The following is a 16,838-nucleotide window of genomic DNA, read 5'->3' as shown; positions in this document are numbered from 1 at the left end:
ACTACTGGACAAGAAGCCGTTTGTTTACGCAGCCATATTAAATCAAACATGATTCGACTTTGATATAAGTGAGTTTGATGTTTTAGTGACTGTGAATATGGAGAATCTTTCTTCCTTTTTATCCAGTGATGAACAACGAACAACCGGCAGACTGAAGCGTGTCCGTCACAGGGACGTGAGAAAATAAAAAACACCCTGCAGCGAGGATTTATTTGCAATTTTTAATACTTTTTCTTTAATGATTACACAGATCCTTGAGTAGAGTAACACAAACCAAAAGATCCAACTCCAACAACCTTGACAATGTTCAAAAACAGGTAAAGAGATTTTTGTTCAGAAAACCTTTAATCGTTAATAGAATTAGTAGTATGACATATTTCAATAAATATTTAGATATATACAGATACAGCAGAAACGGTACATTCTTTTTTTCTCTTCAAATTGCTTCACTTTTTTTGTACAAGCCAAAATATCTGCCATTGTATTTATATTCATGCAAAATATTGTTTTTCAGATTAATGAAAAATAAAAAGAATTTGCTGAACTTTTTAATTTTTTTTTTCTTCCTGCTTTGATGTGCACTCTCAGATTATAAGCATCATAATGAGCATCGCAATCTCTGCAAATCAAACGGGTGCACTTTGTGCCAATACACAATAGAAGCAAGTAAAGCAAAATTAAGGCCATTCCAACTTGTGCAAAGAAAATAAATAAATATAATAATCCTAATAATAATAATAATAATGTTTCTTTTAGTTCACAGCAGTTCACGAGTCGCTGTATCTTCTCTCTCAGCGCATCGGATTGTACGATACATACAATAAGATACAAGAGAAACAAACAAAACCCCATAAACCCATAGAATCATTAATCATCAACAAATCAAACCATGCTACTTTAAAATCCAGTTCAGAACCTAAGGATTTATAAACGTCCAAAAACACGTCGCTCGTTGTTCAGTCCGTTTGCATCACATCGCAGCGTAACGCAATAAACCCAGCATGGACCCCTCCCTCCCCCGACCCCGTACAGTATAACACTGATTAATAGAATGATGTGAGGCCTATGACGAAGCTCTAACATGACTATGACACACACAACACGCACACCTGAGGAAAGCGTATGAATACGTGAAAAATACTTCATGTAAAACGGTGGCGGGGTGAACGCATGATATGTTCGTAGGTCCTCGTCTTTTAGTTGCATATTCAACCCACATATGGCACAAAAAAGAAATGTATGAACCGAGACCGTGGACGGCGGCTGTTGGCAAAGAGGCTGATGGACAGAATCTTTCGTGTTTATGGCACAGAGGGAAATACAGTTTAGCTTGTGGTGTTTGTTCGTCACAAGGAAAATTAAATAGAAGATACATTTCTTTATCCTTTGCTTTATCCTGAACCTTGCATGGGAACAATGTTTACGTTAGCCAGCCAGTCTTTGTTAGCTACAACTGTTCATAATAACGCATTACATAACAAGCAGTATTTTACGATTAATAACATTGTAGTAACACGTCCAAAGATCGTGACTGGACACATTTAATGACAGAAGTGCTAATAAAGAGTAAAAACTATAGTCTGTTGATATACAGAGCTGCATCTTAGATTTCAAAGTTGGGTGTGATGATGTTCATCAGACTTTCAGAGTCAAATTCGACTCGGGGTCAAAAATTCAGAGTTGCGAGGTTTAATACCTGTGAGTTGCTTTTAGGGGAACATTTTTTTAGTGGGAACTTTATCTGTGGTGATTAAATGAGAAGATTACAAAGGGAGGAGCTACAGAGCGTATTTGCAAAGCTAGCTTTTCGACTAAATACCATTTCTGATATTTCACCAAAATGCTTTGACGCAGGTAAAAGTCAACTTTCCCAACAAGCTAATTTTAGCATTTGCTCCGAGCTGCTCTTTGGGAAAACTAAAGTGTTTTTATTGGAGCTTTGTAGTTGCTGCTAAAGCTAACGCTCGTCGTCATGAGTCTGCTGAGCTGAGAGCACAAAGTTAAAGTTAATGTCCGAAATAGCAGCTGTGCGAGAGTCCTTGGTTCATCCTCGGTGATCTCGCCTGAAAGGTTTTATCGCTGTTTTCTTACTGAATGAAATGCATAGTTTCTGGGGCGAATAGCATTTTTATGGCACTTCCACTTTAAAGTTAAAAGACGTTGGGATGTGAACAGAAGAATGCGCGTGACATAGCCCTTCGGATCAGTCTGACACACTCAGATAAACAAATTCATGAAAATGAAATGGAATCAAACAAAACTTCCCCACAAGATTAATAAATAAATAAATAAATAAGCTTCTATTGAAGATAAATAAGCCAACAAATATGTTTTACGAGTATACATTGTGGGAAATGTTACATATGAAAATATTTTGTGTACATTATAATAACAGCTGTATATCTGATGGTGATCTAACCCAGTCAGTTCTTGAACTCACAAAGTGAATATAACATTACGTACTTTAAAATCTTTTGCCCCCCGACAGCAGCAAACAGGACTCACAACTTTGTCAAACACGAAAAACAAACAAAAAAATCTTTGGTTTTGCTTTAAAACCAAGTTGGACTGAGGCTCAAACATTTTCACAAGTAGAAATTATCAATGAAACAATATTTTTCATTGCAACCAACAGCTGATCTAGACTCAGGGGTTAATTAAAATACCAAATGAACCATTATTGCAAAGTTAAATACGTCCAGGAGAGACTCCCCACAATGCAACATTATATAGCTGAAGTTTTACAGCTGTTTTAGAGTGAAACATTTTGGAAAATACCATAATTCACTTTCTGTCAGAGTTAGATGATATGTTAAGTATGGAAATGTAAATTGCTAGCCTAGCTTAGCATAGACACTAGAAGCAGGGGGAACAGGTAGCATGGTCCTCCTGGATTGTGTAATTACTACATGAACCAAAATGTAAAACCAGTCATGCTAAGCTAGGCTAATCATAGTTCCCATTGAATGCACATGATGTTATCTTTCTTCTCACCTGACTCGTACACAGAAAGCAAAACGGTGTATTTCCCAAAAAACGTTGTGTCTGCAGTAAAAGGTGGAAAATACGATACGTCTCTGAAACACTCACACTGAACATAATAAATAAACCAATTAAGGGCGGGAATTCAAAAGACAAACAAAGCAATGAGAACACACAATTTCGCTTTGCTACAAATTTGCAAATTTCACTATTGCAACTCTCACGTTTAAAACCTTTCTGTAAAAGTATAAAAGCACTTTGTATTTTTGTTTTTTTTTGAGTAAATTCAACAAAAGACGTAAAATCCTGAAACAACCATTCATATACACAAAAAGATGTTTTCTTTCCTAGTTCTACCGGGTTCAGAGGTTTAGCTCTTGCTAATTTCTTTTCGAATGGGAAAAATGAAAGTAAAATAAAAACCTAATTTTATCTTCTCTGTTTGTTCCATATTTGTCAATAAGCATGAGAGACTTTGTTTAGCAGTACGATGAGCCACAGATAGGTGGTGCTGTTGAGATGGTCGTGCTAAACGGAAGGAAATAAACTGCATTGCATAGAGAAGCCTGCTGCAAAGTAAGATAGTAAATAGATAATAATCGCACAAATCATCGAACCAACCGACCTGCTGAATGATCAAATCCCGCCCAACACAGCTGTGACAGAATTAAACTCGTTTCACATGGAATGGACGATAACTTAGCTTTTCACAAGTCACGACGTCTGCAGCTACAGTTGATGCATGTGAATGAGGTGGAAATACATTTAATTAAGGTATAACAGGTGTAATAATCTGTACAGTTTAACTACATATATCCCCTCGGGTGGGCATGTGAGGAGGGGGCGGGGTGTCATGTTAAGGCGGGGCCAAAGCAAGGAAGCACTAATAGGATGTAAACATGTCTAATGTTTCAGTCCCGATGAACACGACAAGGAAAGAAAACGAGGATCTGCGTTGTTCTCCGTCCAGGATTGATATGTTCCATCTCTCCAGGTGATGAAAAACAAAAAGTGATATGTCTCTCGGAATTAAAAAAACAAGAAGAAGCATGTGAGGTGACGTCAATCGATGCAGCAACTGACGTCCCAGCGGCGCCGCTTCCTCCCGCGAAACGTTTTGGAGCTGCACAGCCACACGTGACATGTTTCATTGGCACAAGAATTAAGAAACAAGCCAAAAGAACAACAAATGCATCAGGAAATAAATTACATACGGGAAGAGGAACGCCACAGACAAACACGATATTCTGTCTCAGATTATTCACCACTTCCAGTGTTTTTCTTTTTCTTTTTTAAATCTCATGTTATTTTCTGTCCAGTCGTGTGATTGACAGCGGCAGTAGCAAACCCAGAGTGTCTCTGCAGGTCAAGGTTCTGTGGCGGCGGCGGCTGGAGGAGAAAAAGCATTGACGAGCGCTTGCAATACACATTTGAAGCAAATCTAGATATAGAATGTGTCATCCTTGCATCACTTTAATTAATGGAAGCACCGATCTGCCTTTGTTCCTTTTTTGGGGGGGTGAAAAATCCCTCTTTTCCAGATGCCCACGTTCCTATGGTTCCTTTCTTTTATTCCATTTATGATAAATATATGAGTATATTACACTGCTGTTTGCCTCTCACACGTCCCCCACCCCGCCCCCACATCCCGTTTTCATATAGAATTATATATATCTGTCTTCACACGTAAAATCAAACTATAATCAAACACAAGACCCTCTACAAGACACTCTCATCGTCTCCTTTTGTTCCAGTCCGTCCACTCGCCCACAGTTCGCTGGGTGTGCCCGCAAAAGTCTGTTTTTCATCTTTTCATTAATATATTGCCACATTCATATATCATGCATTTTACTGCATTGCTATTGCACTGGTCCGGATTATTCAGGAGGTGTAAAGAGACGGGAGCAGGGGTGGGACTCAGGGCAGGAGAAAGAGAATAAAGGGGGAAAAGAACAGCATCTCAACTAATGTGTCGTCGGGGTCAGGAGGGGCTGAATGGGGTGATCGCCACAAAAAGCATCGTATCCTTGATCGAACGAGGAAGAGAAGGAAGGAAGAGGATGAGGAAAGGTTGGCATGGCTGGTGTGAAAAAAGGGGCCGTGATGTCTCCTATTCAAGTCGTCTCTCTCTCTGTATCCTCTCCTTTTGTTTCTTCCCCTTTTCGCCATTTTCCCCCTTCTCCTCCTCCTCCTCCTCCTCCTCTGCCTCTTGACTACTGCTTGTGGATGTCCTCGCTGCGGATGATCTTGTAAATGATCCAGTAGAAAATGTTAAAAATGAGGAAGACGAGCGGGAAGGCCACACGGGAAACCGTGTCGATGCGTTTGGCCCGGCTGATGAACAGCTTCTTCATCTCCTCAATGCTCTTCTCGGGCGCGGCCGAGGCCGGGGCGTTGTTGTTGTTGCCCTTGATGGCCATGCCGTCCTTGGCCTGCAGGCAGGCGGGGCCCATGCCGTAACCGGGGAAGCTGAAGCGCCCCTCGCCCGTCTCATCCTCCTGCAACACAGGCCAAGACTCAGGCTGTTAGGAACCAGAGAAAGACGTTACTGTTGGAGGAGTGTGTGTGTATGTGTGTGTGTGTGTGTGTGAGTGTGTGTGTGTTTGTGTGTGTGTGTGTGTGTGTGTGTGTGTGTAGCCATGAAATAAACAAACATCACAGACAGACAGTGACATAAACTGAAATGAAAAATGAGGTAACTCATAGCGTGACGTAACTTAAAAACTTTTAGGCTGAATCTGTTTTTCTGTCTCGGTATCACGGAGACACGTCGTCCATCTTTATTTTAAGTTCATGGTTTGGTTTCCTTTCTCATCAGTGATAAGTTTGAATTATTAGACATGAACATCACCAGCTGATGGTGCCATATTAAAGTGTGACAGAAAAAATACAGTTTTCCAATGGTCCGTTGTGTTTGATTGACTGATTGAATGAGCGGCAGCTTATGGACTTTATGTCACTGGATCTACAGAAGGGGAGTAAAAGTTGTGGACAGATGGAAATCACCAGTTTAGAGTCACTGATTCTTCAGAGTCGTTATTTGCACCATTGCAGACATGAGAACATGCAAACTCCACACAGGAGCATAATCATCATCATTATGAGTTTATCATCGATCACACTACACCGAGGCCGAGCCGTATCTCCCGTCTGCAAAAGTCATCGATATGAGCTGAACACAAAAACGAGCAAATTTATCTGACCCGTCAAGGGCAGTGAGGGGTTGGTCCAATGGATTGAATTGATTGACACGAGCTGCACCTCAAGGTTACATTGTTTTCACCAGAGCACGGTGAGATATTGAAAATCCTATCTGCCCCGTCACCCTGGCTTTTCATTACAGGAGACACAATGACTTCCTTATCTGATTCAGAGACTCCAAAGCAAACACTGAGGAGAGTGTGTGTCTGTGTGTGTCTGTGTGTGTGAGTTAGTGGAAATTAAATATCAGGTGCTTCTGTTCCCTTCAGATTTAAAACAACAGCCATGAAAATAAAAATTAGCAGAGAAAAATCCCTCGAATGATTATCTGCCATGTTTGTCTGGACTCAAATTCTTGTTAATAGACGAGTGTGACTTGTGTTTCCTGTGGGAGAACATGTGGCAGCCTGTCAGCAGCACATCTCTTCCAGTGCATTCTGGGTAAGAAAAAGGAAGCATTTTGTTGTGAATGCAGGCTGAAGCAGGAGGAACAGTTGGCGTCAGGAGAACTTAATCACCATGCACAACCTCTGCAGCAAACACAAATCAACCAGCCAATAAAACAAGGAGGCTCAACACTCTGCAGTTAGACCAGCGACCGATTCCAGCAGCAGCAGAGAGGCAAAGTAAATCAATCGGTAACCAATAATCACCAATTACCACCAGTAGAATGACGGGAAAGTGGATAAAAATGCCTCAGATGGGACAACGGCAACAGGAGTTGTGTGTGAATGCATGTATGTTAATGTATAAGACAATCGATAAGAGCATGTGTGTACCTCTGTCTGTGTACCTCATATTTTTATATGATTTCAACATGTCAGTTCTGTTTGTCTTATTTTCATTTTCAAATGAATCTGTTTTGCTGTGATTGTCAGTGAGATGGTTAAATGTTTCCTCTGTTTGAACTGAAAACATTTTGTTTTGGACAGAAAACTTTACTGTGACTGCACAGAGTACTGTAATGTCTGTGTGTATCTTCTGTTATAGATAAAGTTTTTAAACATGACGTATTCCATTGTGACAGAAGAATAGGTGCTGATGGACTCCTGGTATAAAACCATTGATGATCTTTCCAAGAAGGAAACGACGTCATGCAGGATTTGTCTCTTGCTGAGAAAAACTGTGGACTCAAGATAGGATGCGTCCTCAGAACCCAAAAGAACTCCTTAGACTGTGTCACAACTATTTAACAATGCCTTATTTCTTATCATCTCTCTCTGTCATTTCAGATCCAGTCACCCTCACAAGTGGCTAATGATAGATAGATAGATCACTTTATTCATCCCCAAAGGGAAATTAGGTCGTCATAGCAGTTCGGTATTTGGATTCAATAAAAATACAATAGAATAAGATGCTGTAGGTATGAAGAAAAAAATAAAATAAAAACACGGAATAGGACAAGGAATAACCTCATTCCCACACACACACACACACTCACCTGCTCCCCATTCCCTCATTAGTTCATCTGTGTATTTATACCAGTCAGTTTCATTCACTCTCTGCCAGAGAAATAATATAAACCTATACCAACTAATTGTTTAAACTATAAAAAATTATCTGAACCGAATCGTGAGGTATCTAGAGATTACCAACACATACAAACGCAAAGCCTTGTTGCTTGGCAACAGCTGTAGCAGGATAAGCTGGTGACGCAATAGGAAGACCGTCTCATTTCACGATGGTAGTGCAGTTCTCCACATTTGTCATCTTCTGACACTGGTAAAACATTGAGTTGGTTCAGTAGCAGCATGGATCTAATCATGGCAGGAAAACTTTGATCCAGAGTGAAAAGCATTGGATGTAGATCGTTATGAAATTGAGTCCAGATGTTGATTCAGAATGATTCTTTAACTTAAGGTTCCATCAACATATCAAGCCTCTAAAATGAACTTTACTCTTGAAAGGTTTCTTCATTAACAACAACTTGATTATTAAAATAAATTTTTTAAGGATTAATTCAATGATTTTGATGTTGAAGTGTTGTTGCCATGTGAACGATGGTCCGCTGTGGCCACGACTGAATAATGACCTCCAGATGTTTGGAAGCAGAGCTTGGTGAGATTTTCCAGACAACTTTACAACGGTGGTTCATAGACTCGCTGCAGTGCATTGTGGGACACAGCAGCTCGTATATGAGAGGGTTATAAGTTGGTCCATCATCTTGACACTTCTGGCATTGTTCCTACTGCAGTGTGTTAGTTTATGTGGGGGGGGACGTGTGTTCACACATGTGAGAGAATCACTGAGAAAGCAAACTATAAGTGTGTGTGTGTGTGTGTGTGTGTGTGTGTGTGTGTGTGTGTGTGTGCATGCGTGCATGTGTTAGACCACCAGGTAGTGGTCCATTTTTAGCACCACATGTCCCCGTTCTGTCCTTGCAGCCACACCAACCCATTTATTACTGTTAATACATGTACACACACACACACACACACGCACACACAGAAAGCGGGTATGTACACATTAGCCGCGATGCTAGCTGACGACCTCTGCCTGTCCTTGAGCGACGCTGCTTAACTATTACAGATGCTCTGCTTTATTCTCTCTGCCATGTGATTAATGTGGAGAGTGGAGGGACGTGAGGAGGAGCCGCAATGAGGAGGACGAGGGAGGAGGAGGAGGAAGAGATGATGAGGGAGGAGGAGGAAAGGTTTGCAGCCTGTAGACGGATCTCAGGGAGGAAGACCCCTTGACAAACCAACACCCTGAGACATTTGTCACATTCATACCTGATTAGAAAAATCATCCATTAGCACAGCAAGGAGTGAGGTTGTGAAACCTTTGGAAGAATGGATGGATGAATGGAGGGATGGATGGAGGGAGGGAGGGAGGGATGGATGGAGGGAGGGAGGGAGGGAGGGAGGGATGGATGGATGGAGGGATGGATGGAGGGATGGATGGAGGAAACTTTGCCCTTCGGGTTGGACTAGAGAGGTACTTTATTGTCTTGCTTTTTTTAAGTTGAGAGCTCACCTGCCATCTTTCCCTCCCTGTCATTCCTTTCTCCCCTTCATTTTTTACCTCCTCCTCCTCTTTCTCCTCCTCCTCCCTCCTTCGGCACGAGGAAAACCACATGGATCTCAATTTCTACAGCGATTAACTTGCACAGCTTTTTAAAAAATCACATCACGGATGTGAATGGAACGGAAGCTTTAGCCGATGAGACGCAACATCACACATGACGACGGTGACACGGCACCATAACAGTGACATCACTTTACTGCTCAAGTCTCACAGCAGCAAACTCTGAACAAACGTTCTGCAGAATCTTCCAACATGGAGACGCAGAACAGGAGACATGTCACTGACACAAACTCTAATCCTCATTGGACTCAGCAGCTCTACCGGTGTAGCTGCTGTAGTTGCAGGAGACTACACTGCTGAAAATGTTATGTTTTATATTGATGTATGTATATTTAACAGTTGGCTTTAATGACCTCCACCAAGGAGGGTTTGATTTTTAAACGCCAACTTGATTAATGTGGAGTCAGTGGATTTCAAAGTGTTGAGTCAACACAACACGTTGACACTGACTGAACCCAGACTTTTTTCCCCAGCAAATGTCCCCACTGTGGGATGAATAAAAGATTGTCTTACCTTAATCTATCTAGTTTCAGAACTATGTCCAAACAAACATGACAGATTTGGTGCAGAATTTAAGGAGCTGTTGGCTCTTGATGGAGGAATGAACTCTACTGAGAGTCATTGTGGTTTGTTGAGAATTTTACAACTTGTCCATTTATGTCCAGTTTGCAGAGAACAGTCGTTAAAACGAGCCACGGTCAGCAATGAATGAGATCTACTTGATTTATAAAGATGATAAATATTAATTAAGCAGCTCTAAGCATTTTTAGAAATGTACATGATGAAGATCCAGAGAGTTTGATGTCTGCATGATCTCTGTATCTGTGCTGGTTTCTCCTCCTGTGCCTGCGACAAACTGCACATCGTCAAGACACATTCAAACTGGTACATTTTCGTTGTGTTCTCTACAGTAAGAGCACTGCATCGTGGGTGATTTCAATCCGTTTCTATGCCTGTTGCCCTCCAGCTTAAGTACCTCGAGTGATGGAGGAGAAAGAAAAGAGAAGAACGGATGATATTAGAAACGGATGAAAGAGAGGTGAGAGTCAGAGGATGAAAAAAACAGGGAAGACAAGAAGCCAGGATAAGAGAGAAGTTGAGGAAAAAAAAATCATCTGCAGAAAGGAGCCAGAGCGATGGAGGGAGGGGAGAGAAGAGAGGGAGGAGAGGAGCACGAGGACCTCTCAGCTCGCTCATCCATCACGCTTCCCTCTCTCGACTGAAGCATTTATATCTTTGCCTCTGTTGATGTGATTAATCGAGCAGATTAGCAGGAAGCAGCAAGCAAAGTGCGTCAGGCGCTATCCTCCGCCATCTCCTCTGCAAATATTACCCTTTCATACTCGTGTTTAGGGACCCGCATTTACATAGGACACGATTGGGAGACGTGTCAGCCCCAACTAACGGCGGCATCCGTCTACCCTGGAACAGGCCAGAGGAGGAATTCCTCGGCTTGCGTCCCGCTTTATGATTTCCCCCCAGAAGCAATTGCGGCCCAGCACAGGGAGAGGAAATATATTATACATTTGCCTTTGCTGATCCATTTTCTGGATTCATCTTAGACCGTCCTCCTCCGCCCTCCCCCTTCCTGTCTCCCTCTGCGACTCAGGCCATTTGAGTCTTTTTAGGACGTTTCAGTATCAATCTGTCAGTGGTGAGTGGATTCTGTGGAGCTGAGAGGAATGTCTAAGAGGATGTGGGTTTAAAAGTCTGGGCATCTGTTTATTAAGACATTCAAAGACAGACTAATGTTTCTAATGGCACTGCTTATATTACAGTGTGCAGATGTTAAACCTCTGGATTGGACTGAGGTGGTCTGTACTTCACACCTGAGGATGCATCCAGAATCCATCTGGAGTGACCACCTCAGATTAGACTCTGCATCTGATTTTATCTGTGAGACAAAGGTGAGAGCTGCAGGAAAACCTACTCGTGTCCAAGAATCCCGGGGACGACTGAGGAGGTGATCTACAAACTCTTGGAGCATGTCGTACTTCACTGATACTACGGTTACCAATGACCTGTCTCTATTTCCTTCCACTACATCGGCTGCTGTGACTGAGTTGTGTGTTTCGTTAACAGTTTGATTTCAAACCCCCTGAAAGTCAAATTCTTTAAACTTGTCTTCCTCCAGTGATCCACACATCCATCCCCGTTTTTCTCTCTCTCTCCTCCACTTGTCTCCACTGGAGTCCCTGCTTACATTAAAGCATGGTGTGTTAATGTCTCTCGCTCATCACGCTGCTGACCTGGAATGATTATCCACATGATCTGCTGCATTGTTCTTTTCTCTCTCTGCTCTCTCTCTCTCTCTCTCTCTCTCTGCTTCAGAGTTTGATCTGAGTAACATTTATGAGCAGTCAGGACACCTTCAGCTTCAAGCATTTAATCTGATGTCAGCTGAAGTCAGTCTCCTGCTGACTTCGGATGAATGTGGGGTTAAATTCTGCCTTTGGATCTCAGGGATATCACGAAACAAACTAAAAGGAAATATTTATTACTGCGTGCTTGTAAATCGGCTTTACCTTCATGTGTCTATTGGTAAAATCAGCTTGATTTCACAGTATCATCGATGGTCTTGTGAAAACATGACAAACCTATTGAAAATGAATGTGTTCACCGACTCTGTGGCTTTTAAAAAGCAGCAAGAGCTCAAAGAACTTCACTCCCCAGCCATGAAATTCTGAATAGCAATAAAACAACGTGGTTGTAATGAGGTAATGTATCTTAAATTGTTTTCAGATATGAACTCTGTTTGAATATTTGAATATGATCTGGACATTTCCTGTGAGATCAAGACGTTAAGAGGAAAACAGCATGTCAAGCCCCCCCACCCCCCACCCCCTGCTGAAAACGCCTAATCACGACTAACAAGCTGATTATAGCTGATCAATCACAAAGTGGGTTTCCCTCATAAGGCGCTGTCATAGTGGAACAGCAGGACGGCGTCTGCAGCGAGGGGAGGACGGGGACACGCTCTAAATGTACGTCTCTTCTCCCAGATCACTGAGGGAGACAAAAACAGAGGCAGCTGCAGGGGGAAGCTTCTGGAGGCCGCTCGGCTTTCTCTCCTCGTGTTGTCGAGGTGAACGCCGAGTGGAAGAGAACAGTCGTTAGCAGCTTTCTGCCCTGAGGCTAAATGAAACATGGATTCACGTACTTTCTCTCTTTTTTCACTATGATACTGGACGGTATCTGGTATTTATAGTGTAGTTCTTTTTCCTTGTGATGCAGCGGTTACACTCCAGACGGGATAATTCCTCGCAATTAATTTATTTAAATGAAAGCATGTCTTGATGTTCAGTGGCTGATTTGCATTCGCTGCTGTAAATGGCGCCGGAGCCGGCCCTGATTGAAATGGAGGTGCAAGGCAGAGCTGTTTGACGTCCCTTTGATTCCTAAAGGGCCTCTTTCTCCCTCAGCCTCGTCTGTCTGTTCAGAGCATGTCTGCGTTAAACAAGTGAGCTGCTGCCAGGCGGGCCGATCCTTCAAGGATGAGTGGCGCTATTGATCTCATCCTCTTGCAGTCTCCTCAGCCGCCCAGCAGGGGGGGGTGCCACTCTGCCTTCTCTCTCCGGGCTGCGGTATCCATGTGCCGGATGCCGTCTCGCTCCGTCTTCCTAATTAGACAGACTTCCGAGGCAGGTAGCCTCAGTCCGATTGCACTCACTCGTTCTCTCTCTCTCTCTGGACTATCAGTGTCACTAACGAATCAATAAGGGCAGAAACCACAGAAATCAGCACAACTGGGACTCCAGCTGCTGCTGCTGCCTCCTGCTGCACCGACGGCTCCATGTCTGACGCTGAAAGACGAGCTGAAGCACAGCGTTCGTGTCAGAGGGGAGATGGTGCCGTCCACCCTCACAATCTGATTGATCAGACACTTCGTGGACAATTACCCGGAAACGCTCGACTGTTGCTTCCAGAAACCACAGAACCACATTATTTACTTTACGTGCACTTGCTCTTTAAACGAACAACACAAACGCTTCTGCGAACAAAGCCATAAAACGCTCCAGGACATTCTCCAGTCAGATTATAGAGACTTCCCACTGTACTCAGCTGCACCTCGTGGCTTTTCATCACTGTGAGCGTGGTCGCCATAATCACAGTAAACAAATCCCTCTGGGGAAATATTGTGCTAATCCAATACATCCTAACAAAATTACGTGTGCTAACCATGCTGCTAATTCCCATAAAACACAGAGTGTCCTTGCTCGTGCCGCCACACATTGTTTGGTTTGTCCCGCTTGTGTTTCCCTTCCTCGTCGCAGGAAACTTTTTCTCGTGGTGATCGCTCCATAATAAGAATTAACATAATCTCCTTGAAGGGTGTCAGTGTTTGTGTTTGTAGCGACAGAGAGAGGGAATTCAGGGCATTAGAGCTGGAATCAAACACGTCCCTGACACAATTTTCACACATTCAACACAGCAACAAAGAACCACAGAGTCTGGTATTAACCTCGCAGCAACTTCCGAGACGTGGATCCCGACTGAATGAGAAAATCAATTTGGACAGAACCATGACAGTTATTATGTTACACATGGTGTTTGAGCCTCGCTATTGTGACTGTGGCCTATTATCAGAGTGTATACAGTCAGGCTGCCTGTGTGTGAGATTGTCAGTTTCGCTGTTAAGTCATTGTTGATGAACAGTGAATTGCTGCAGTGTAACATTTGTGTCACTCAGTGTGAATGTTCTCCCCGACGCCGACAGCAGGATGTTGCTCTCAAAGTTTGCACAGCGAGCGAAGAAGATGAGTCGAGCTGAAAATTCAACGGAGGGTGAAATCTGCGTTTTGTTCTCATACTGTAGCCGCTCGACCAACGATCACCTGGATCAGTCATTCTGCCTGGAGGTCGCAGCCTTTGTGCCGAGGTTCAAAACACCGTCTTATTGAAGATTTACTTTATATCTGCCTGACTTTTGATTTGATTTATTCTTTTATTTTGTCCGTCTTGTTTATGCCATAATTTATGTGGTTTTACTTTACCGCAAATTGTCTTGAAACTTTAGTTGTTAACGATGTTGAACTACACCTTCGACTCGTGTTCTTCTCCTCCCACTTTCTTTATTGTACAATATGTTCATAGTCTTTTTTTTGGCTGAAAACACAAATCGCTCTTTGGGGACAGATAAAGTTGAAAGTTGGCAAATGCATATGGATAAAATTAGAGGCCCAACAATTCTCTACCGTTCAATCGAGCTGCAGACAATTTCACACACAGTCCAGACTACATCTCTAAACATACCTAATATTTTAGAATCAATATCCATGAATAATTCTCTGGCAAAACAGAGAAAATGATGAAAAATGTTCTAGTTTGACTTTAGAAAGTTCTTATCACACTGATGTTGGTTCAAGTTTCACGTTTCTGATACATTTGGTTGTAATTAGTTAATTCATGTGAAAACAAGTTTAGAGGTCAAGCGCTCGTCTCCATTACCCCGATTGCTTGTTGTTCACACTCCGGCTCTAAATGCACAAGATGGCAGTAGTCGTATCCAGGATATTTTTAGCGTCATATCTGTTAAGTCCGTCTTTATTTATAATCTACGGTTTGGAGCAATTATTATTTCCACCCATAAAGTTGTTGTAGGTGGATTGACAACACAGTGACTTGTGGTCAAGGTCCATCATAAAACTACCCTCACCTAAAACCCACTTAAATGCAGGTGGTATCATTTCATCAGGTTCCAGCGGCCGAGCAGAGGATTCTGGTCCCCTGGTTTATCGGAGGCCAGCAGGGACGGTCTCTCTGCAGCGAGCAGAGACCTGACTGATCGTCCTCTCGGAGCCGTAATGGAGGACCGTGGATCACATTAGAGTCACATTAGAGCGACTGGCCCGAGAGGTTAATTAAGGACGAGTGAGGCCCAAGGACTGTCTCTCTCTCTCTCTCTCCCTCACTGTGTGTTAGTCGCTGGATTTATTTCACTGCTCGGATTAATGCTGATGATCTTATGGGAGAGGGGGGGGGGTGCACTCCTACTCTTCATAATGATTTTTATTCTCCAGTTTTTTTATTATGTTGCTTTAAATAAAGTCAAAAGACCTGAGGAGCTGAACTTCAGACTGAAGTGTTCTACACTCTGAGTGATTCCTTCATTTGGACCACATCATACAAGCCTCTCGGCAAAATCCTATTTCACATGCAAATACCTCAAATTCCACTCAGTGTTTTCTGTGTCCTCAGAAGTCCTTTTATTTTCTCAGAGGTTCGGACTTGAAAACAGGAAAGCTGCTTAACGTGAACAACTATCGAGCTGCATGTTGTAAGATAAGGTAGTTTCTGCATCAGTGGTGAAAATAAATACATTTAAGTGCAGTACTTAAGTAAACATTGAGGTACATGTACTGCATTTAATGCTACTTTATTCTAATGCGCTGCTTTGACAGTATATATAATTTATTACTTAGTGAATTGTTTCCTATGTTTTCTGTTTGATCACTGTATTAATCCATCTCATCTCATTCATCGGTCTCTTTCCATAAAATGTTCATCGAACCCAATGAGCTGCAGCTTCCACCTCCAGTAACATCTCCGTCATTTGGCTGATGCTTTTATTAAATCTGCTCCACACTTCCATAAGTACATTTATTTTTCATGTCGGTGTGTGAATGGGCAGAACTAACTGGTTAAGTGTGTGTTCACTTTACACTTCATGTTATGGAAAGAAACTCCCTGAAGTACAGATGGTGCAGTGAGAGAAGTAGACTCCACATTTACCTGAATTCACCTCGAGCATCAGACACGAACAGGAAGTAAGAAGTGTAGTGTAGCAATGAGCACTTTTTAAAGTTGAAACACATCCAGCAAACCATTGCAAGGATGGCTCTCACTGACCGGCACACGTGGTCGCTCTGTGGTAAACGTAATATAACGCCGAACCGTCTGATCATAAGCAACACTGCAGCCGGGAAACAAATCCGATGACGTAAAAGAACCTGAATCCACCTGTTTTTTTTTTTTTTATTCGAACAAAGACGCTGTTTTCTTTAAAGTGAGCGTGGTGACCTCACCTGAACGGACGAGCTTCCTCATTAACAACACAACAACGATTACACAACACAGCGACGGCCCAAATTCACCTCCTGCTTTCATCATACGAGCAGAAATAAACTGTGTGCACGCAAACGGTTCAGTGTGCCAGATGTGGGTCAGTCCTGAGCCCACGGTCCTCACTCCCTCTCTCTCCCTGCTCCTGGGGTGAGAGAGGGTCAAGAGACACAGATTGAAATACAGAAAGGGAGCGAGCGAGCGAGCGAGGTGGTCTGGGTTTGAGTCTGATTCACCTGAAAGTGCAGCGGCAGCCGGACCACTAATCTACCTCTTCACCCAGCATCACAGCTCAGGGGATTGGGGATTACAACAATAGGATTTAGGGTTTATAGTTTTTTTTTAATATATATATATATTTTCTGCCTCAACTCTGTCGCTTCTCTCCCTCACTTTGCTTTTATTGACTGAGACTGAAGTGCACAGAGATTACACTCACACACTGGTGATTAGTTTGTTTGAAGGAGTTTAATGATGCTGCTTAAAGCTGCATTTGAAGAAATAAA

At 42.6% G+C, this 16,838-nt stretch overlaps 1 protein-coding gene across 6 annotated transcripts in view; it reads right to left on the bottom strand.

Annotated features, from left to right (window-relative positions):
* Positions 1–207: 207 nt before the first annotated feature.
* Positions 208–16,838, bottom strand: part of glra1 (glycine receptor, alpha 1) — an 85,673-nt gene continuing 69,042 nt past the window's right edge. For 3 of the 6 annotated variants that reach the window (XM_069531536.1, XM_069531537.1, XM_069531540.1), the window contains one exon: positions 208–5,504. In XM_069531536.1, coding sequence (XP_069387637.1) covers positions 5,196–5,504 — 309 coding nt within the window. In that variant the 3' untranslated portion in view covers positions 208–5,195. The remainder of the gene's footprint in view (positions 5,505–16,838) is intronic. The other 3 variants (XM_069531538.1, XM_069531539.1, XM_069531542.1) reach the window with 1 other exon arrangement.

This window comes from Paralichthys olivaceus, chromosome 9 (genome assembly GCF_024713975.1).
Source record: "Paralichthys olivaceus isolate ysfri-2021 chromosome 9, ASM2471397v2, whole genome shotgun sequence".
Taxonomy (NCBI): Eukaryota; Metazoa; Chordata; class Actinopteri; order Pleuronectiformes; family Paralichthyidae; genus Paralichthys; species Paralichthys olivaceus.
This window is presented reverse-complemented; position numbering and strand designations above follow the sequence as displayed.